At 39.8% G+C, this 22,873-nt stretch overlaps 1 protein-coding gene across 3 annotated transcripts; it reads left to right on the forward strand.

Moving 5' to 3' along the window:
* Positions 1-757: 757 nt before the first annotated feature.
* On the forward strand, positions 758-21,687 carry maea (macrophage erythroblast attacher, E3 ubiquitin ligase). Of its 3 annotated transcripts, none has more exons than XM_034207333.1 (10): positions 758-863; positions 4,621-4,803; positions 12,248-12,449; positions 14,896-15,020; positions 16,462-16,538; positions 16,667-16,775; positions 17,142-17,192; positions 18,214-18,347; positions 19,180-19,375; positions 20,040-21,687. In XM_034207333.1, the coding sequence occupies exons 1-10, from the start codon at positions 795-797 to the stop codon at positions 20,133-20,135; spliced, it is 1,242 nt and encodes a 413-aa protein (XP_034063224.1). In that variant the 5' UTR covers positions 758-794; the 3' UTR covers positions 20,136-21,687. The 3 variants fall into 3 exon arrangements, with proteins under 3 accessions (XP_034063224.1, XP_034063225.1, XP_034063223.1); XM_034207332.1 differs by lacking the exon at positions 758-863 and adding an exon at positions 1,270-1,831; XM_034207334.1 differs by lacking the exon at positions 17,142-17,192.
* The last annotated feature ends 1,186 nt before the right edge of the window (positions 21,688-22,873 follow it).

Below are 22,873 nucleotides of genomic sequence, written 5' to 3' on the forward strand. Positions count from 1 at the left end.
TCACATAATCAACTCCAATCCCAAGCATTCAGCACAACAACCCCTTATCCAATCAATAATGTCCACATGAAAAAAGACAAGAAAAACCAATCAGGAGAAAATCACCATTTGCTTTACATTCCCAAAATGTTGACTAATATATTGTTATTGATAATAAAAAAAGTATACCCGTCATTGAATTTACATTTTTCAGGTATTTGTTAAGTTTCCTTAAAGTAGCCTAATGATTTATCTCAGAGCCTGCTTTTTTCCAACCTCTACAATATATATATACTGTATATATACAGAAATGCAAACAGGAATGTACACACACACACAACAGGGTTGTAAACAGTAAGTCAAATATATAAAAGTAAATTCAAGTATAAATGATTTTTGTGGTGATATTTGTTTGTCTTCTACAGCATCACATTGACTGTATGTAAATAACATGCTGTGTCTCGCCTTGAATCAATACGTTCAGTGTGAAGCCACTCCAGATAAGAAAGGCATCTGAATAATATTCAACAAAGCTCCTTACATTGTTGCCTGTCGTAGCCTTAATGAGTTATATTATTCACCTCAAGTGTGTTGAGGGCCTCGGAGTTGTCCTCCCTTTATAATCTATTTGTTCTCTATCTACCAATAAAAGTAACAATGGCCAACAAATGAATCTTTACAACAAACTCCTCCAACAGCTTCGCAAAAGTCAGTGCTGACACCGTGTCAGCAGATGGCGGTAGTGAGCACCGAGGCCATTCTGAGCTCACAGAAAAAAAAACACAAACAACCACAAGAAAAACCACAAAACCAAGATGGCGGTGCAAGAGACAGCATCTCAACTGTCCATGGCTCTCAAAGTCCAAGAATATCCCACCCTGAAGGTAAACAAAACCTGTCATATATGAACAGTCTTCCTAAACTGCTGTGTCCTAAACACACGATATGTTTGACGCTGTTTGGAAAATGGGGATTAGTAGTTCATTTTTATAGCGACCAAGCGAATTTGACAGGGAGGCTAACGTTAGCTGCACTAGCTTAGCTAGCAGCGTCCTTTAACTACCTGTGTTTAAATAGCATCAGCAAAGATCAAGCAGCTGGATGAATAACAAATGATGGTGGCCAGTTAGCAGGCTGTCTGCTGCCTTAATTAGTTCTTATTATTCACCTCAAGTGTGTTGAGGGCCTCGGAGTTGTTAGCCTGAGTGTGAGCCTGTTGTTTTTGACAAAATTACCATTTGACGTGTGACTTACGAAATGTCAGTTGACGATACTTATATGTTATCTAACGACAGTTGATAGCCGTTTGTCAGTTGTGTGTGTGGGCAAATGTAAAGGCCGAGCTAACCTGGCTACTTAGTTCAGTTTAAAGATTATATTTACATTATGATAACATGTTAAAACGTGTTTGCTCGTCCATTCAACAACCAGGCATGGCATTCAAAATAAATGCCTTGAAAGTGTGTTTGGCCTGCTAGCTAGTTTGGTGTGGGGGAAACCAACATAAGCCACATTTATTGTCGGCAAAGATTAAACACCCTACCAGATAACGTAACGTCAAGCATTCAAATAGTAGATGGCTGTAGGAAGGGTCGGTAGAAATCAAATCACCGTGGGGAGAGCCCGTAAACGCTGCGATGTCAGGCAGGGAATCAGCCCTGAGAGTTAGCGCAGTGTCATCAGATTGCTGCCTCTCTGCACTTCAAAATGGCCAGCGAGAGAAATCACAGCCCGCCGCACACACGCACCGTTCCTCCATTTCCACAACACGTTACTGCGACACCACTGCTAAAAGACGAGCTGAGAGAAGCTGCTCCTGGGTCCAGCCGCGTCGTCGTTTAAAAGCACGGTTGTGAGTAGCAATGTATTGGCAGCTTTTGTGTAGTGGCATGATGGTGCCATGATGAATATAACGTGTTGTTTAAGTCGTGTCTGTTCAGGAGAGCATGGCTGTGGCGATATGTCTGCCTGTGCTTGGATGGTGCAGTATAGGGATGATCGGCTCCATTTTAAGACAGGACTGATGCTTTTAATTGCTATCTAATGGGAGTGTACATATGTGTTAAGCTATATTTAGCAGCTAATATCACAATGTTGCCTGATAGATCGGCTAATCTGCATTACCAATCAAATGTACCTTGTGTTGGGTATTATGTCCTTGTGGATGGTTTTGGATATTTTCAGTCAGATTGGTGTAAGGTAAAGAAAAAACAAAAGGAAATGGTAACCCTAACTAATATATTGAACAGCCATTGGACCAGTGCTTTGTTATCCTGAATGGTGTGACAAAACGGGCCCAATTTTGAGATGACGTTGTAATTCTGCATTGTTTAAAATAATGTGTCTGTATTCGAGGTGAGTCAAAAATGGTTACACACGCTCACATTGCCTAAGCCATTAAGTTTAGCCATTTAAAGATTGTAGATATTGTCAATTAAAATAATATATGTTGCCTGATAAACATTGGGGAAGCTTCTAATCTGAATGACCAATAACATGTAACCATCATTTGGATATGATGTCCTTGTGGATGGTTTTGGGTATTATCAGTCAGATTGATGTATGGTAAAGTAAAGGCAATGGGAACCCTAATACATATATTTACTCATTTTTGTGCTTAATTGACCAGCCTTTGGACCAACGCTTTATTCTAAATGGTGTGACAATGCAGGCCCTTTATTACAGTGAGATGACATTGTAATTCTGCATTGGTTGAAAATATTGTCTGTATTCAAGGTTAGCCAAACTATTTTAGACACGCTCAATTGCCTAAGCCATTTAATGATTGTAGATATTCTTAATTATCATAAAGCTTGGAGTGGGCTTGTACATGTCTCGCATCAAATTGTGACAGACAGCCAGTCACACAGTGTCATAATAGCTGTCTGTGTTAATGACTGATTTACATGTAAATCAAGGATGTCTAAGAGTAATGCCATATATAATCCAATCCACTTTATTTATATAGCACAGTTTAAAAACAGAGGGTTTGCCAAAGTGCTTCACAATGAACATAACATTATAATAAAATATAATATTACACGAATAGATAAAAGGCACACATAAGAAAAGATAAAAAGCACACATAAGAATAAATACAAGGCACATAAAGGCTATGGACAGACAGTAAAAGCATACAAATAGGTATGACATAGCTCAGACTGACTGGTAAGCGAGGGAAAAGAGGTGGGTTCTTTAATGCTATATATTATATTGTAATAACAATGTATTTGATGGACTGTTTAAGATACATTATCCAGCTCTAAATGCCTGTATTGGCTTATCCAAGGAATTTAAAACCTTGATCACATTCTCTGCATTGATTTGCTACATTTACTTTCCTCATACATGTTAAATACATAACCACTTAAGTACAGAGGGTTACAAGCAGTTGTTACAATCTCTACAGCCCTTGGTTCTACATTTATAGTTGACTGCTCAACCTTGGTTGTTTGCATACACTGTGGATTCTATAGATATTGTATGAACTGATTTCTTTGTCTTTCCATACATCTTGATGTTATCATCACCATGTAGAGTATCTGCCCTCTGAACATTTAGTTCATGACCCTCCACATCATTTGTTGATCTATTGCCAATTGTGTTTCTTAAAATCAATTTTCGCATACCTGAGCAGAATCACTGTTTCTTTCCAAAGGACACTAATGAATATGTACTAGTGCTTACATGGATATTCCATTGTAACATCTTAATTATAGGGTTATATTCTGGGCATTAGTTTGTCAAAATGAGAGCTAATAGGTTCCATTAAAAATTCCAACATGGCAGCAAAAGGTCTTTACTGTACCATGTTTTGTGTCACTCTTCAGTGTTAGTGACCTGTGAAATTAACTTTGCTCTAACGAAAAAAACGACTTGTAATGGATCCAAGTGCTCCTCTTAGTTTTGTGTGCAGTATCTTAGAAAGGAAGCCACAATGGTCACATTTGTCTGGAGCACAGGTATCTTTAGAAGTCTCACTTCACCAAACAATGTGATCGTACATGATGGTCTTTGGATTGTATTTAATACAGATATTTAGTTTTGCCCCTACACCGGGGTCCAGGGCGGGTTTGTCTGTTTGTTAGTAAATATCACAATAAAATGTTGTCAGATTTCTTTCCTCTTTAATTAAAATAAATATTCAAGTTCTGTTAAAATGAATAAGGCAGAGTTAATTTGGGGAAGGAAACCATTTTCTCCTCATAACAGTAAGACATTATAAAAACATCTTTATTATTTAGTAGAGAAACAGTACATCGATGTGGAATTAAATGTAGCAATGATTACATATTCAGCCGTATCAAGAAAGGCAGGCTCGTTGCAGTCAGTGCTTGTGACATTTATTGGTATTTATTTGGATATACTGTTCTTGTTTACCCATTCCTAGTTTGTATGTGAACGTTTGTCTTGTGAGTGTTTTTTAGTCCCTACAACACAGGATATCTATGAACATTTCTTCTACTTTTAAGGAGAATCCTTAAAACTCAGTATCCGTAAAATTGCTTACAGCTCAGCTATCCAAACAGCTTATCCGTGTGTTCACTTATGATGCTTTGTAAAACTGTACTTGGTTCCATGCTTGCTCTTTGGTGAATTCCCAAAGTTAAAAAGCCTGTGTCGTTGTTGTTGTTGTTGCAGGTGCCGTACGAGACTCTGAACAAACGTTTCAGGGCGGCTCAGAAAAACATCGACCGGGAGACGAGTCACGTGACGATGGTGGTTGCCGAGCTGGAGAAGACGCTGAGCAGCTTCCCAGTAGTCGACTCCGTGGTGTCACTGCTGGATGGTGTGGTGGAGAAACTCAGCGCGCTGAAGAGGAAGGTGAGGGATTCATATGTACACACACACTTTCACACAGCAATGTAATCTCTACAGACCTTCAAATAGTGTTTTATGTATAGATTTGGCATATGGGACAGTAAAAAGCCAAGATATTTAGCTACACACTCCGGAGCCCCTACTCTATGAACAAACACGCATGATCCTTGTTGCATTTATTTCCCTCTGGTCTGCTTATGGCCTTGGTATGTTTTGTACTAAAACTTCTCTACACACAGTAGCATACACATTTGAATTTGTTTTGTCATCTGCAGTCTTTTCAGAGTATTCTTCTTACAGTAAACTAGAAAGCAACCCAAAAATGGAATCCCTTCTTCAATAATGGTTGGCAATAGGTTGAATGTGAGACGCTTTTGACGCATACAGGCAGTTACCCTGTGCTTGGATCACGGTTCTTTTTTGCCTCTGACTCTCAGTGTCTCTCTAGTTCAGGGGTGTCGAACTCAAGGACAAATCCGGCCCGTGACTTCACTTCCTGTGGCCCCACAAGAGCTTGCAAAGAATATAACATGTTTATTATACGGTTACATGCCGATTTACAGAAGCACGTTGCCCATAAACTACATGTCCCACAATGCATCTCAAATTTGACTTCAATTGTTTTCTTCAAAATGTCCTTTTTAAAAAAACTTTTTTTACTTTTTTCTTCAGAATTTGACTTTTCTTTTTAAATCATTTTGTGAAATTAAGACTTGCAACTTGTTGCCCTAGACTTCTGATTTCAGACGTAGTTAATTATTAAGTTATTACCCTATCCTAATAATCCAATGCAAAGGCAATAATGTAATATAATACATTATTTTATATATATTAAATATTCATAAATGTATTTTTATATAGTCTTAAAGTTACAACCGACCCTTTGAGTGCAACCATTATGCTGATGTGGCCCGCGATGAAGTTGAGTTTGACACCCCTGCTCTAGTTGGTCTAATTTTTACAATAATGGTGTTTCCTGCTATCATTTTAGTTTCAGAGGGTTGTTCTTTACAAAAAGTAATTGCACAGATGACCAGATGCTATAGAATGTTGGCTTAACATAGTGAAAGCAGCCATGTTTATGAACAGTTTATAACAATCGGGTCTTTGTTTTTACTCACTTTAAAGTGGTGACCTCGACTGGGAGGTAATTTTCCGGCCTTGGGTGGATGGAGATTAGGGCTGCACGATTTGGGGAATTTTAATCTAATTGCAATTTTTCAGAAAGATATTGCTATTCGATTTGCGATATTTGTTTTTAAGCGACCCAACGGAAGTTTATTGTAAAATGCGGCCATATCTCCGGCTAGGAAGGTCGTATCAACATGCTCCCGTCTCTAGCACCCCCCAGGGCTGGACATTAAGGACTGCCCGATGGCCCGGGGCCATCTAGTATTTAGCTCGGGCAATGAAGCCTCACCTGCTGGTTGCCCGATCGGGCAATCTATTATGCCAGTATCATGCAGCTCTCGGATCCAGTAATGAGTGACCCGACAGTAAAACTAAACATATCTATAACTAGTTTAGGTAGTTTGAGAGGTAATTAAAATAGCTACGTGTGATATTCTAACCTGAAGTGTGTGTTTTGTCCGCTCACCGCTGCATGTGATCATGCAGAGGTACGTGTCCACTCATCAGCAGCAGCTGATCTCTCTCTCCTGTCAGATTAGACTTCACTCGCGTTTATGTCCATATCGATCAGATCCAGCTAGTTCTAGCTAATGATATGACTACCTGCTTATTAAAAGACACCTAAACAATAAGTGTTGCTATGCAACTGGGTGAGGCCACAAAGTATAGCGCAGCATTATGCATTTGTTTACATGCCCACCGGAACCCCGAGGCATTACCAACAGATCAACGCACAATCAACCCATACAGGACATCTCTTTCTCCACATTAAGTGTTAGACATTAGAATTGACTATTCTTGTCTGTCACATACAGTACTCTTCTTGTCTGTCACATAAGTGGCGCAACTGAAGCGGTATTGCGCTAAAGGGAAATTATTTTGACCGAAGAGATTTAGATTTGCCGGCTAACGGGAACTCTGACGTCGCCATTTTGTGTGCTTGGCGGATGCGCTCGGCTCCTCTCGACTGCTGCTCGGGTCTGCTCGGTCAGCTTCCGGATGAGGAGGCATTCGTTCGACCAACTTACAGTAGATAACATTACAAACATTTTTAACAGAGGCCATAATAGTGTAAATAATGTTTGTTTTGGCAGTTATAACTGAATGTAATGTTTTCTACTTTTTTACATCTGGGAAGGCATTTGCCTTCATCAGATGGAAAGTGTCTTGACCAACAACTTAAGTGTTTCTTATAGCTATGCAGGGCATGCAAGCGAGCAAACACTAACAAGAACAAGCAAACAAGTGAAATGAAGAATAAAATTGAAATTGTACAATATAATATTGTGGTGGTTCATCTTATAATTCAGTCTAGAGAATGCACCAGACAGCATCTAAGACCTGCAAAAATCTAAATTGTCTAGGGGGACGGAGGCTCCCCAAACCCTTCGTGCCATTTCGTCCGCACGCATTTTTCAGGGCAATCTCTATTGGGCTCAGGGTCATCTGTAAATTAGCTTAGATGGCCCAAAATCCTTAATGTCATGCACTGCCCCCGCAGCCCGAGCTACGAGTGAAAGAACTAAACTTACATGAAACATCCGTTGGGTTGATTTTAAAGTCAAGCTTCAGTTTAAGATTCACCCTGTAATAGATGTAAAACATGTGATGGAGCATTACTAACCTGACTCGGATGGTTTGTTTCACCACACCATCTAGGAAAGCTCCATTGGAAGCCATTTGGAAAAGTATTTCAAAAATACTTGGCAGCTGATTGGATCAATCTGTCTATCAACTTCTATCATGGGCCACTTCTGATTGGTTAACAATGGCTGGTACATGTGGAGCACAGCACTTCTGATTGGTTAACAATGGCTGGTACATGTGGAGCACAGCACTTCTGATTGGTTAACAATGGCTGGTACATGTGGAGCACAGCACTTCTGATTGGTTAACAATGGCTGGTACATGTGGAGCACAGCACTTCTGATTGGTTAACAATGGCTGGTACATGTGGAGCACAGCACTTCTGATTGGTGTGGATGACTGACACACAAGAAGAACAAAAAACAAAAAAAATCGCAGGCTTTGCGATTTGATAATTGCATCATTTAAAATCGCGATTTCGATTTAAAATCGATTAATCGTTCAGCCCTAATGGAGATATAACAGGAAAACTCACACCACAGTCGCCTTCAGCTAGAGCCAGCTGTTAAAAGCCACATTGCTCGACCCCGTTGACAAAAGCACCTTATTGTTGCCAGGGTTTCTTTATGTGCATTGTGTTGGTCAGCGGTGGAATGCTGCCTGGGTGGTTCATCGATCAAGCCTTTCTAAAACGACAGAAAACAAGTGATAAAAAAAACACACTTCTGCAGTTCTTTTTAACTGTGTGCCTCTATGATGTCCAGTAACTACTTTGTGGCCAATAAACCCTGAAATCATTGAGTGGAGAGCTGAGTAATACCCGACACCATGATGGTGTGCTTGGACCAGGGGAGTGATTTTTCTCCCAAATATGTGGGATCAAACTAAGTTCAAAGCCTAAAAAGAACACTTAACAAGAGAAGATAAAGCAATACATGTTATCTAAATGGAAGTGTGCCCATAGAACAGAGTTTTCTTTTTGCCGGTCTACATGTCCGTTAAAGTTTAAATCTTCCGGACAAAATGAGAAAAGTGCCGGTCAAAGGTCTTCTTTGTTATGTATTGAGCTTTAAAACAAATTGATATGATTCGATATTAAACAAACTAATTATACTAGATTAACTACATTATTAAAAAGTGTACAGTAACTTACAATAACACGGGAATAATAAACGGAGCGCTCTCTCTCTCTCCTGACAGCCCGCCAGTATCATGCAGCTCGCGGATCCAGTAATGAGTGACCCGACCGTAAAAATAAACATATCTATAACTAGTTTAGGTAGTTTGAGGTAATTAAAAAAGCTACGTGTGTGTTTTACTCTGCTCACCGCTGCATGTGATCATGCAGAGCTGCGTGTCGACTCGTCAGCAGCAGCTGATCTCTCTCTCCCGTCAGATTAGACTTTACTCGCGTTTATGTTCATATCGATCAGATCCAGCTAGTTCTAGCTAATGATATGACTACCTGCTTATTAAAAGACACCTAAACAATAAGTGTTGCTATGCAACCGGGCGACGCCGCAAAGTATAGCGCAGCATTATGCATTTGCTTACATTCCCACCGGAACCCAGAGGCATTACCAACAGATCAACGCACAATCAACTAGGGCTGTGCATCTTCACTGGTCTCACGATTCGATTCGATTACGATTATCCTGTCAACGATTCGATTCAATTCGATATCCCGATGCATCACGATTCATACCAATGCGTTGCATCCTCAATTTTCTATATTACTGCACATGGCTTATTTTTCATCAATGCATACATGCAGTAAATACATATGAACTCTCTTTTTATTATTTAGAAAGTGCTTCAGAAATCAATAACATAAATGTCTTGACATTAATTTATAAACCAAAATAAATGAATTAGGTCTAGCCTCCCTATATCTGTGTGTGAAGTTGTTCCATCCTCAAAAACAAAAAAATAATGCTTCTGCAGTCTAGCTGCAGCTTCTAGCAACGGTCTTCTGTTAAAAAAAGGACACTGAATGTCCTGAATGTGGCATCACACACAGGACTTGAGTCTGAACACAGCAGACAACAGGAGTATTTACAATAATACTGCATGTGGGTGCACACTTACATTCTCTGTCTTACAGATCCCATGAATGTATGAGATTAAATTAGCTTCATTATATCTCAGTGATTAAGTGAATAATAAAGTTTCTATCGGGTCACTATCAGCCTGTCACTCATTATTTTCAGGGAGGGGGCGGGGCTTAGAGGAACAGAGGAGACGGTGATCGCGGAAGCTTTTTTCCTCCTGCCTTCACAAACTTTACACACGTATATATCGTCTGAAAATTGCTAGAGGACATTCATACTTTGCAATCCAAGACTTAATTAAATCCACCAAAAACCTGACATGATTGTAACGTGATTATTTTTGAAAAACATAAATCCCTGTGCCGCAGCGACACGGAGTGATTCAGAGCGGGTCCTTCTGCTGGTGGTTCTGGACTGGTGGTGTTGTGTTGGTGGATAAAGCTGACTGCTCCGTGTTTGGTGTTGCTGTGCCGCTGTCACGTCTGTTCCCTGATCTCTGCGTCACCGACCGATTTGATATTAAAGTGACAGAAAAAAAAAACGTTATAGTAAAGCCGGGGCCGGAAAATCAGTAAGCAACGCTATAACGCTACGCTATAACCGATTATCTTCCGCCACTGCATCGATACCGAATCGTCCACGTCCGCATCGCAATGCATCGTAGAAACGATTATTTTCAACACCCCTACAATCAACCCATACAGAACATCTCTTTCTCCACATTACGTGTTAGACATCAGAATTGACTATTCTTGTCTGTCAAATACTTTTCTTGTCTGTCACATAAGTGGCGCAACTGATGCGGTGTTGCGCTAAGGGGAAATCATTTTGACCGGAGAGATTTAGATTTGCCGGTCTTCAGCATATTTTACCGGTCAAAGTCCGGTAATTACCGGCTAACGGAAACTCTGCCATAGAATAGTGCTCATGGGGATGCAATCATGTACTGAACAATATAATCACGGATTACTTGACACTGTGTCCTAATACAAACCCACCATGCAGCAATGTGAATACACAGTAGGCGCGTTCACGCCGCAGTACTTTTCCCACTTTAGTTCCGATATAGTAAAGAAATGTTGCGTTCACACCAAAAAATCCGGAACTAAAACTAGTTCATGAGAACCTTTTTACCCCCTTTTCGTGGGAGAAAAAAGTTCCTATTTCTGATTGGCTGGGCGGATTGCAAACCACGCCCCGTAAAACTCCCAAAAGGTTTTGTGAAGCCGCCATTTTATTATCCTTGCATTATTAGCATTAGCATTAACCCAGCGCACAAACGCAGAGAGACTAACTTATGGCAACACCAAATAAAACATGGGAGCGGTGGAGATGAGGAGGTGTCGGCGTTCTGGCGATTTACTCGGAAGGCTTCAGTAGAAGCTGCTGGGACAGTCCCTAACTCCGGGATCTTCCGGCCGGGGACTCCGGGTGGCAGTATACACCGTGAAGTTGTTTGCGGCCTGCCAGTAAACCCAAAGCAGAAGAAGTGACGTCAGCGGTTTCATTTGCCTAATCCTCCCCCAGGGACTTATTGCGGTGTGAACGCGATCTGTACTTAGTTAATGAGAACTAAAGAGTTATCATGAACTAAGTTCTGATGAACCTTTGTGGGAGAAGTACGGTGTGAAAGCGCCTATTGTCCCTTTCCAGTTCACCTCATCACACAAGAGTTTACCTCTAGAACAGGTAGAAGCTGTTCATTCTCCTTTATCCTCAACAATTCCTCCAGAAAGAAATCTAAATGAGAAACTTATGCTACTTATTTTAGGAAATCAAAGAATCTAAAGCATCTTTACACAATAACAGGGTGTCCGCGGGGTCTTAAAAAGTATTACAAGTTGATACATTTAGCGAAAATGTAAGGCTATTAAAAGTATTAAACGGCATTTTCCAAGGTATTACATTTTGTAGCTTGTTTTCAATAAGTATATAAATTGTCCAAAGAGGTTGTATTCCACAGCAGTGGTTCTCAGGCCTCGGGACCCACTTTTTACTTGGTCAATACATCGCGACCCAACATTTTGAAGCACTCAAATTTATTCAACAAAAAATCGTGCTGTAATATATACGCTTTGCCGCATACAATATTAATAAAAGTGAAGTACAGTGCATATATCCCTTCACAGAACTAAAGAAGAGTTCTACCGCAAAGTTATTCTCTGTGGGGAAATCAGCAAAGATATGTTATTGAGAAGATGATCAATCTACAGTCTGCCTGAATGTAATCATTGCGTAGGTGTGTAGTGTGATTCTGTGTAGTTTATTCATGGCATCCCGTTGGATTTGACGTCATCTGAACAGGACATCGCACGCTCACTGCTTGATAGCGCGCGCTTATCCGTTTACGCCGGTTGTTAAACAGCATCGTTATGGGGAAATGCAAGTTTCCGTCCAAATGGTTGGAAGATGAGGAGGAAGGACAATCAATACTGTATATAGTAAAGTGTGTCGCCAATGTAACCGGTTAAAACTCGATGGGGTCTTAAAATGTTTGGAAAGGGTCTTAAAAAAGGTCTTAAAAGGTATTATATTTTACTTCAGGCTTCCTGCATATACCCTGGATAAAGGGAAAGAAAAGATACTGAGTCATTTGAACTCATGTTTTAGTTTTTGTCCTGATGCATATTCAGCTTTTCGTAAATATCCTGCTTCTTTTGTGCATGTGTGTCCTGAAGGCTGCAGAGTCCATCCAGGCAGAAGATGAGAGTGCCAAGCTGTGTAAGCGTCGCATCGAGCACCTGAAGGAGCACAGCAGCGACCAGCCGGCCTCCGTCAACCTGTGGAAGAAGAAACGCATGGACAGGATGATGGTGGAGCATCTGCTGCGCTGTGGCTACTACAACACAGCTGTTAAACTGGCCAGACAGAGCGGCATAGAGTGTGTGGTGTGTGTGTGTGTGGTGTGTGTGTGTTGTGTGTGTGGTGTGTGTGTGTGTGTGTGTGGTGTGTGTGTGGTGTGTGTGTGTGTGTGTGTGGTGTGTGTGTGTGTGTGTGTGTGTGTGTGTGTGTGGTGTGTGTGTGTGTGTGTGTGTGTGGTGTGTGTGTGGTGTGTGTGTGTGTGGTGTGTGTGTGTGTGTGTGTGTGTGGGTGTGTGTGTGTGTGTGTGTGTGTGTGTGTGTGTGTGTGTGTGTGTGTGTGTGTGTGTGTGTGTGTGTGTGTGTGTGTGTGTGTGTGTGTGTGTGTGTGTGTGTGTGTGTGTGTGTGTGTGTGTGTGTGTGTGTGTGTGTGTGTGTGTGTGTGTGTGTGTGTGTGTGTGTGTGTGTGTGTGTGTGTGTGTGTGTGTGTGTGTGTGTGTGTGTGTGTGTGTGGTCTCAAGGTCATTCAATGACTCAGGAGTTCTTTGAGTTCATATAGTGTTTTGCTTTTGAGAATATTGAAACATTAAAACACAAACTGACCCTTATGTTGTGTTCGGGTCTCCTGTGACCCGTTTCACGTTAAAATTATATAATAACTACGCTCTAGTTTTTTTTATCGGAAGAAGCCTTCATGATATCCTCCACAACAGCTATCCGTCCGGCAGTGGCTCAGTCAGTAGGGGCTTGGACTTTGAGCCGTGGTTCAAGTCCCCGACCAGACCTAAATATGGACTGCTACTTGGAGAGGTCCCAGTTCACCTCCTGCCCTGCCGTAGTGCCCTTGAGCAAGGCACCGGACCACTCCCATTGCTCCCCGGGCGATGTACAATAGCTGCCCACTGCTCCTAGTACTAGACTCCTGGTACTAGGATGGGTTAAAAGCAGAGAACACATTTCACTGTGTGTGCTGTGGGCTCTGCATGTGTGACCATTAAAGAGGGTTTCATCCCTCCCAATTCGATTCTATTCTATATATAAACACTACAAAACTTCGCCTCTCTATTGTTTTGTGTCACTCGGGGTCAAATTTGGCCCAATCAAGATTCATCTTTGACTTTAGACACCCCACCCCCTTTATCCACTGTAACAATAATTTAAAACTTTTTGGGGGGAAATTGTATTATAGTCTATTATAGTCAGATAACGTAATGATCCACTGTCTTCACTATAGGAAATATGAGTGAATTGAATCACATGTTTTACTTAAATATGTGGTGTAATGTTTGTTGGGGCCATAAAATAATATTACAACAGGATTGTACGGTTATGAATGCATAATAAGTTATTTATGATGTAGTTTAAAACAATATTGGATGATAGTCATTATTTTGGAGTGTTTTGGACTGAGATAAATCATGGGTCAAAATTGACCCGCAAACACCATGAACAGCTTTCGAACACAACACAAGGGTTAAACTGTCCATTTATCCTAATACTAGGGCTGTGCAATTAATCGTATTTTAATCTCGATTACGAATTTGGCTCGCAACGATTATGAAAACAACGTAATCGAAATAAAACCATTATTTGTATTTTTTTTTTTTTTATGTAATTGTTTTTTTTTTTAAAAATTCTGTTTAATTATACTTAAAGTTCAGGGTAATCAACTGTTAAACACATACTGTTCCAATTATTTATTTATTTCAATAAAAAGTAAATGGATAATCGTTTTTAATAATCGTGATTATGATTTTTGCCAAAATCGCACCTAATACACATATGTGACCTGCTCCATCGAAATCAGTCGCATTTACCCGAAGACACATTTTGTATACACTGTTAGAAAGAGGATATTCCTAGCTTTCTAATGATATCAGGATTGTTATTGTACTCCAAATATTAAGCAAAATATGTCACATGATATAATGACTGTCACCGAGTCATCATTTTGAGAATATTGAAATGAGCCGTTGCGACTTCCGACTCATTTCGATAGAGCGGGTCACATATGTATGTTTGTGGTGTGACTTGTCTCGTCCTATTTGTTGAATGTTTAATTAGTAAATTATAGGAATGCCTGGATCGATCCACTTCCGATCGTTATCTGCCGATATTCATTCAAATTAGAAACTTAAAGGATCGCCATGAATGCTGTTTATAATTGCTGATAAAACATTGTACAAAAACATTTCAGTGTCGAAATTGGAGAGATGTCTTAGGTTAGCTGATTGCATGCGGAGGGAAGTACAGTCCTACTTAAATAACAGAGCTAATGTTTAAGGACGTTGCGTTGAATTGCATCACGATGTGTAGAAAGCTCTATTAACTAGACAAGAGTATTGGACCAAGGTCAATTATATTATTATCATGATATGTTCAAATGTCATCTTGTAAATGTAAGTTTTTGGCAATAAAATTCAATTAAAAAGGGAACAGTTTTCTGGCTGCTGTCTAAACTAATGCCAAGATTTGATAAATCTGTTTTTTTGTCTATTATCATTGACACATCCACTCTGCCGTATTTCAGGATCTGGTCAACATTGAGATGTTCCTCACGGCGAAGGAGGTGGAGGAGTCTCTGGAGAGGCAGGAGACGGCCACCTGCCTAGCCTGGTGCCATGACAACAAGTCCCGGCTCCGCAAGATGAAGGTAGCTAATTTCACTTTTACCTCACCAGTCCAAGTTTGACCTAACAAATCCTTAAATGCCATGCGCATGAAAAACTAAAACGTGACTACATAGGTTAGGTCGATCATTTCATCATCAAGCAGAAGGATATGGTCAAGTTAGTTTTATAGGTTGTACATTTCTGCCCTTTCTAAACAAAAATCCTCAATGTAACACTCTTTGTGCTCAGAAACAGACCTGTTGAGATTCAGTTACTCCTCCTGGGCAGCAGCAGCAAGATACCGTGTTAATCCTCAGATTATCCTATTGAACCAGAAAGTACTCAGTAGAGCAGACCTCCACCATGACATGGTAAGCCTCCCAGGTAGCTGTTGGCGAGTCAACCCTGAACTGCATAGAGGGCAGAACATATATGTGACCCGGTCTATCGAAATCAGTCGCATTGACCCGAAGACACATTTTGAGTTGTATACAGTGTTGGAAATATTCCTAGCTTTCTAATGATATCAGGATTGTTGTTGTACTCCAAATATCAAACAAAATATGTCACATTATATAATGACTGTCACCGAGTCATCATTTTGAGAAAAAGGCCTTTTTAAAGTTTCCTCTTCTCTGAAATCCATCGATCTGATTGATTATTAGCGAAGCAAATTATCAAAGTACGGAGGGAACATATTTTAGTTTGGAATACTGGTCTGGGGAAGCTCGCGTGTTTGTGTGTATTGTGTTTGTTTCCCGGGGAAAACACTCACGAGAAACACCGGCTGTTGTTATGCCTGCCGTTCTCCGCTTGTAAATATGCCGAAGCTTCAAAGTTGTATTTATCATCTGAATTTGCCAAAACAAGTTTAATATTCTGAAAGCCAAGACTTTGTTTATTTGAAATCAGATGAATACAAACTGTAACGGACCCTGCCGTGTTATCTATGATTACTATACGCCTTACATTCATCTTTTCAGCGGGAGGGAGGGGTAGCGGCGCAGCGGAACAGCAGAGTGCGAGGGAGAGCTGTCTTCTTCCCTTTACAAGCTTCAAACATGTATTTATCGTGTGATTTTGGAAATAAAAGTTTCATATTCTGAAAGCTTCCGACTGATTTCGATAGAGCAGATCACATATGTGGTTAGTCCAAGTTTGGGATGCTGACGCTAGGGAATTTTACATGAGAGCATTTATGAAATTTGGTCTGGCATTTCCAATTCACTGCGAAGACAGGAAGGTTTAGTTCAAGCAGAAACATCTTTAGGATCAGGTTGTTTTTAAACTTCTGTAAACCCATGTGGATGATTTAAATATTGAAAGGCATCTTGAGAATTTGAGTGTGGGTATGTTCGTTTTTGCCACCTGCCTGCTATCAAAGTTTATATACGGCAACATTGTTTTTTTTTAATCAATAATGAGGATTTTGCAGCTTTGTGTTTTAAACTCACTGGCATGTTTGGTCTGTTTCTTTGGCAGAGCTGTCTGGAGTTCAGTCTGAGAATCCAGGAGTTCATTGAGCTCATCAGACAAAACAAACGCATGGATGCAGTCAGGTAACACACTCGTGGGCATTACACACACACACACACACAGTTTCAGCTTTTAAACGTGCATTGTTTTAAAGCCACTTAAACAAACATACCCCCCTCTGATCTTCTTCGTGTGTCTCTCTGTCTCTCAGACATGCAAGGAAGCATTTCAGCCAGGCGGAGGGGGGGCAGCTGGATGAGGTCCGGCAGGTGATGGGCATGCTGGCATTCCCATCAGATACACATATCTCCCCATACAAGGTAAAGCCTTCATTCATTTGAATATGTACATGTTTGACACTTTATTTGGTGATACCCATTACACACACACACATCTATGTATGTTCAACATTATGGTTTACTCATCTGAGATTCACACGCTAAAGATACAACGCATAGGTAGCCATACCATGTATAGAAAGAGTCTGTCTGAATTGTTAAAGAGGGATAACAGGTTCTATTATCAGTCCTTTCTATTTCTTAGTGTATTTTATTATCACACTGCCACCTGTATTCTTGACGAGCACAAAGAGCCTACTCCCTTTAATAGCGAATTGTAACAAACAAGCCTAAACTAAGGTTTTCTCTGTGCTTTCTCTAACATTTGGAAACTTCTCGTTAACTTAGCTGCTGACTCAGGAGGACAGAAGACGACGTGAATGTGTGAAACCGACTGATGTCTGTGTTTTTCATTCTTTCAAATCAGGAATATGTTTATTTAAACATTAGATTTTTTTCTTAGATATTAATGAGCTTATATAATGACCGGTGCTGCTCTAGAATCAACATATAGTTATATTTTAAATCAATTGTAACGATGCTTTGAATGTATATTTTTATAACATATTTGTTTTATTGTATTAGTAAGAACACATAAGCACAAACTATCATAAGGAGTATCAATAAAAGTAGTAGTTAACCAATCCTCTGACCAGAGATGTGGTATAGCACAGAGCGGCCACTAGAGGGCATCGGCTCCCTTTTCAAAAAATAAACTCAACTCCTTCGCTGTCCTCGGCCAATGTTCATGGGGTTGCACATTTCCAGCTATGGCTTCATTATTTATGTTCTCAATGTTAAACTTATGGTCAGTTATCAATTCACATTCGTAAACAAATGTTATGACTTACATTACCTTAAGTGTAAGAAATAAACACATATGAGATATTTGAATAATCAAGCTCTGAAAGACAATGTTGCTGCCCCAACAGTTTTAAGGGATTTAACTGTAATATCATTTAGAAAATGCATCTATATTACAATTAGAATTCATTTGAGTGAAAACAGTTGCTTCGTGGTAAGCTCAGTACAAAACATTCTCGTCTGCATAGCCTTCACCATGATGTTGTATTACATTAAATATCCGGTTTCCAGATTAGTCTAAAATAGTGTGTGTGTGTGTTTGTTTAGAACATCCTGGCTTCACTAAGCCTTTACTGCTACTTTCTCTGCTGTGTGTTGCTGTTTCCATCGCCTCAGTGAATGCAACTTAGTCCAACATGTTTGAAGAATAAACATAATTTGTGTCGGAGACAAAATGTCCTCTTGTGAGCACAGTCTGCACCTCGCTGCACGTGCATTCTCAGAATAACAAAGCACTGGGTCTGAAGTCAGCTTCATTTTTCCAGGAGTTTGTTTCAGTTATATAACGCATACATTTGTAAACACTCTGGTGTCTGTCTTGTTTTTTCCCTATCAGGATCTTTTGGATCCTGCCCGCTGGAAAATGCTGATCCAGCAGTTCAGATATGACAACTACAGACTGCACCAGCTGGGAAACAACTCTGTGTTCACTATCACTCTACAGGCCGGTCTGTCCGCCATCAAGACACCGTATCCTGCCATATTTTACTCCAAATAATACATTAATTAGGCCCTTTTTGATATCATTTTCTAGGACCAACATTCATTCATCTTTTTTTAGTCAGGATAACCAGTCAAGCCCCCAGGAAGTGCGCCGGACTCTGAGGAAAATATTCGTTTGTGGCCAAACGGCGTTACCACACTTCCCGATCAGTCGCTGGGCCCGGAAAGACTTTTTCCCATTGACTAACATTGGGAAAGAGACGTCAGTAAATCGTTGGATAATTTTTTTAAACTAAATAAACTACCCAGTATGAACACTTGTATAGCCCTTATTAAAAACAGTCAGTCCTCAAGTTGTAAAATGTGCTAATAACATTATTCTGAATTATTTTCCTCGGCATTATGAACGCGCATCTAACCCACGGGACCGCGCAGCCCGGCACATGTGACGTGTTCAGTACTACATGCGTTTTACCTTTACCCATGGATGCACAATAAGAACGGATTATATGAATACTTTCGTGACGTTTCGCTCTCTCAAAAGTTGGGCCATTTTGTCTTCATGCGCCACTGAGCAACTCTCAGGAATGAACGAGGCCCCGCCTCCCACGCTGTATCCAGTTCTTATTATACATCCATGCAACCACTAAGGTTATAATGTAAGTTTAAATGTTATCAAATTAGGTCTTGAATACACATGACCTTTTCTCTTTGACTCCACTGCCTAATCAAAATGGAAGTGCTCGACGCTTTCTAAATAGTTTTTGATGTTTCTTTCCTCTGAGCCTGTCACCCATGGTAACATTGTGTATTCAGAAATGATTTCACTTATTTTCCTTAACCTTAATGCGCGTTCCAGTCAGTGCTACAAGGAGGACGGTACCTCTAAGAACCCAGACTGCCCGGTGTGCAGTAAATCCCTCAACAAGTTGGCCCAGCCGCTTCCTATGGCCCACTGCGCCAACTCCAGACTAGTGTGTAAGATCTCTGGGGAGGTCATGAACGAAAACAACCCCCCGATGATGCTGCCTAATGGATATGTCTATGGTTACAATGTGAGTACATTGCATTAGTAGATCTTAAAGTACAGAGATCATGAGATAAAGCTAGTTCGGCCTATAGTAACTCACATCAATTCACCCCAGAATAAAAATGCCTTGTTTGCCTCTCACCTGAGTAGCTATTTATCAATTTAAATAGTTTTGGGGTATAAAGTAAGTGTTGGAGATATCTGACGTAGAGATGTCGGATGTGTTGCTCAAAGTTTGAAAAAAACATTTGAAAAACTGAACAGCAATGTCTCCAATTTCCACAGACATTGTGAACGGTTAGATTTAGGAACTATTTTGATTTCCATCTAACTACACCCGCCAACAAAATAAGCGTGAAGAACAAAGCGTGCATCTACTCATGACAGCTTTTGTCTTGGGGTGTAGTTGGTTAGAAACAACAAATAGTTCACAAAATATTTTTGAATATCTCGAGTTCATTATATGTGGAAAGTGTCGGTTTTTCAACACCACAAGCCAAGTGCCATAAAGTTCCATTATATGAATGAGAAGAAAGGCTCCAACACATTAATGGCACTACAGGTATGAGGGAAACATGTATTTGTATATTCTGGGTGATGCCTTTAAATTGAATAATGGGAGCAAGAAAAGCAATGGATGTTTGTTGTTCTTTCTCATTTGTTTTCGGTCTGCTTCGTATCTCCTTCAGTCCCTTTTGTCCATCCGCCAAGATGACAAAGTGGTGTGTCCCAGAACCAAAGAAGTCTTCAACTTCTCTCAGGCTGAGAAGGTTTACATCATGTGATCACCCAGATAACCCGTCTGAGGATTAACATGATCGCATACATCGTTCATCACCTGGCTTACTCAGAGAGCCACCTGTGGAGCTGTGATCCAGAAACCCCCCACCCTCCCAGACACACCCGGCATTTCTCACTACCCCCCCCCCCTCCTCAAACACGATCATCTCAAGTTCTTCAGTTTCTTTCTTCCTTTTATTTTACCACACAGAAACTGGGATCCTCTCCTTTCAGACTGAGAAAGAGGTTGAATGATCTGATTCATTGAAGCACATGGACTATCCACATCGTCATGATCTCAAAGGCCCTCGCTGTGAAATTTACAGAACAAGGACTGAGGGGATGAAAAACTGCTAGTTAGACGTTTGATTTTATTACAGCAAATAAAAAAACCTTGTTGAGGTTATTTTGACTGTGTTCTTTTGTTACTAAAATAACATGCAGGTCTGTGGTAACCGGCTATCCATATAAACACATGACTTTTGGGCAAAACAAACATGTCTGCCTCCTGTTCGTGTGGTAGCATCTCGTTCTGTAATGCATGCTGTTGACATCCTTTGTCTTCTAGCCATGTTTTTGGGTGGATTGTTGGGGGGATATATGTTAAATGCCTCTAGTAAACTGCCTACTTTCTTTGCATTTCATCCCCCTTGGTTGTGTGAACCGGAGCCTGATTTGGGCCGCTGTAGGCTCCTTTTCAAATGTAAATATTAGATAGGAATTGATCATCCTCGTGTGTAAATTCAGAGGTTTTGGGGACAAGTTACAACGACAAAGATTAACTTTCTACAAAGATTGCTGTGTGAAATGAACAAGTCTTTTTTTGGTGGCGTTTACCTCAAATTGGATGTTCAGTAAGACTTCTCACTTCTGAGGAAGCTTTCATTATTCAACAAACTTTTAAACATTGATTATGGTGTATTTACTACCATAATGAAGTTTACACAACATTCAAACAAGACAACCATCTTTGATGTTTTTTAAATTGAGCAAATTGTCTTCCTTTTTTGTGTTTGGTTTGCCATTTTTAGTTAATTTCAACAAATGTCTCTTCTTACTTCAGCTATAATATAACATATTTATTTTTGTTTAAAGGTAAAACCCTAGATGTGTTTAGTTAATTCAACATTGCCCAAATAGTTTTAATTTCATAACTATTTTTCCAACAATTAACAAAATAATAGACACTGCTGATATTTTTTTCTCTATGACTTTAAAAACCTAATGTAGATGACGGATGGATATGTGATCGGACCTAGATGTACACAAATTCGGACTCAAGTGACAACTAATGCACAAATTGTGAAGAATTTACCCGTAAACACCCACACTAAGAAATCCAAAAATGCATTTTTATGTTGATCAGTCTTTTGGTCAATCATTTCTTCCATTTTTCTTTTCTTTCAACAAACCAAAAGTTGCCTCATTTGTGTCCATTAATGATTTGGAAGTGTATCTGTAAACGACACAGACTGCCAGTGTCCTGTGTGTTTGTGTTGGTAGATTAGATAAAAGGATTGTTTCATGAGCAACATGCCTCATAAAGATTTCAGTGAACTTTGTTTTCAGTCTTTCATTATTTTTCTCCTTTGCTCGGTCGGCTCTTAGAGCAGCATTACCATGAACCCTGTTGGGTGTGATGAGATTAACGATTCAATGCATATTTTGTTGACATGGAAATGAAACCAAGTGTTGTGTCTTTCACCTGAAACTTAATCTCCATGATCTGAAGAGGTCAGCGGTCTGTTTTGGTCTAGCAGTGAAAAGCACTCTTACAGATGGTAATTAACTGTAGGGTCGAATCCTTTCTCTGTAACATGAATTTCATGTAAACACATAAGCAAGACCAAAGGACTAGGCACTTAAAATGAGATGTGGCAGTACAATTGTTCCTTTATATCTGGTAAAACTAAACCTTGACTTTGTGAGACTAAGAATTGTCTTCCAACATGGGGTTTTTGTCTACCCTGTTCCAATTAAAACTAGGTTGTTTGGGGAGCGGCAAGCGGTTATCAATTAATTGTCCCGTTATTAAACAATTTGGGAATTAAACAATTGATTATAATGTTTAGAAAATTATGAAAAAAGCTTGCTCATTGTTTCATCTTAAACGTTTATTTTTCACCAAACCTCTCAAACCATAACATATTTAAATGAAGTGGCAGAAAACTAATCGGAGCAGCTCAAATCAGTTAAGCCGGTGGCTGAAACATACTTTTTTTTTGCTATATTATATTCATTTTCTACTAAACTAGTTTTTTTAACTCTATTTTTTATGATTTTGAATAGACCTGACTGCAAAAACCCAAGAAATTATCCCATGTTGAATTAGTAGATGTTGTTTTTTACTAAGTGCCATAAACCTACTAACATTTAAACATTTAAAGCCAGTTCACTAATAGCCAGTTTGGTTTTGACTTTTCACACTAACCAAGCTAATTACTAAAATGAAGATGTACAATCATAAAGGCACTGGCTCACATTGTACACTTTTTTCACACGAGATATACCTTTGCATTACATGTTTGGTTGAGAACGTGGCTTTGGTTTAAACTTATGTGCTCATTATAAGCCTTAAACCATATAGAAAATGCCATGACCCCATTCAGAGGCATAATAGCATTTGACTTACTCGGCTGGGGGAGGGGTTCATGTGTTGGACAAATCCGAATATAATCGGCAGAAATAAAGGCATAAATGTTGCAATTCCAACGCGTAGATTTGTGTTGGTTAAGGATATAAA

Source organism: Gymnodraco acuticeps, unplaced genomic scaffold (assembly GCF_902827175.1).
Source record: "Gymnodraco acuticeps unplaced genomic scaffold, fGymAcu1.1, whole genome shotgun sequence".
In the NCBI taxonomy this organism is placed as follows: domain Eukaryota; kingdom Metazoa; phylum Chordata; class Actinopteri; order Perciformes; family Bathydraconidae; genus Gymnodraco; species Gymnodraco acuticeps.

Excerpts from the sequence above, each read along its gene's own strand:
- maea (XM_034207333.1), top strand. The coding sequence starts at position 795 with ATGGCGGTGCAAGAGACAGCATCTCAACTGTCCATGGCTCTCAAAGTC. Across the intron at positions 12,450-14,895 it reads GGCCAGACAGAGCGGCATAG|AGGATCTGGTCAACATTGAG; the intron begins AGTGTGTGGTGT and ends CTGCCGTATTTC. Across the intron at positions 16,539-16,666 it reads AAACGCATGGATGCAGTCAG|ACATGCAAGGAAGCATTTCA; the intron begins GTAACACACTCG and ends TCTGTCTCTCAG.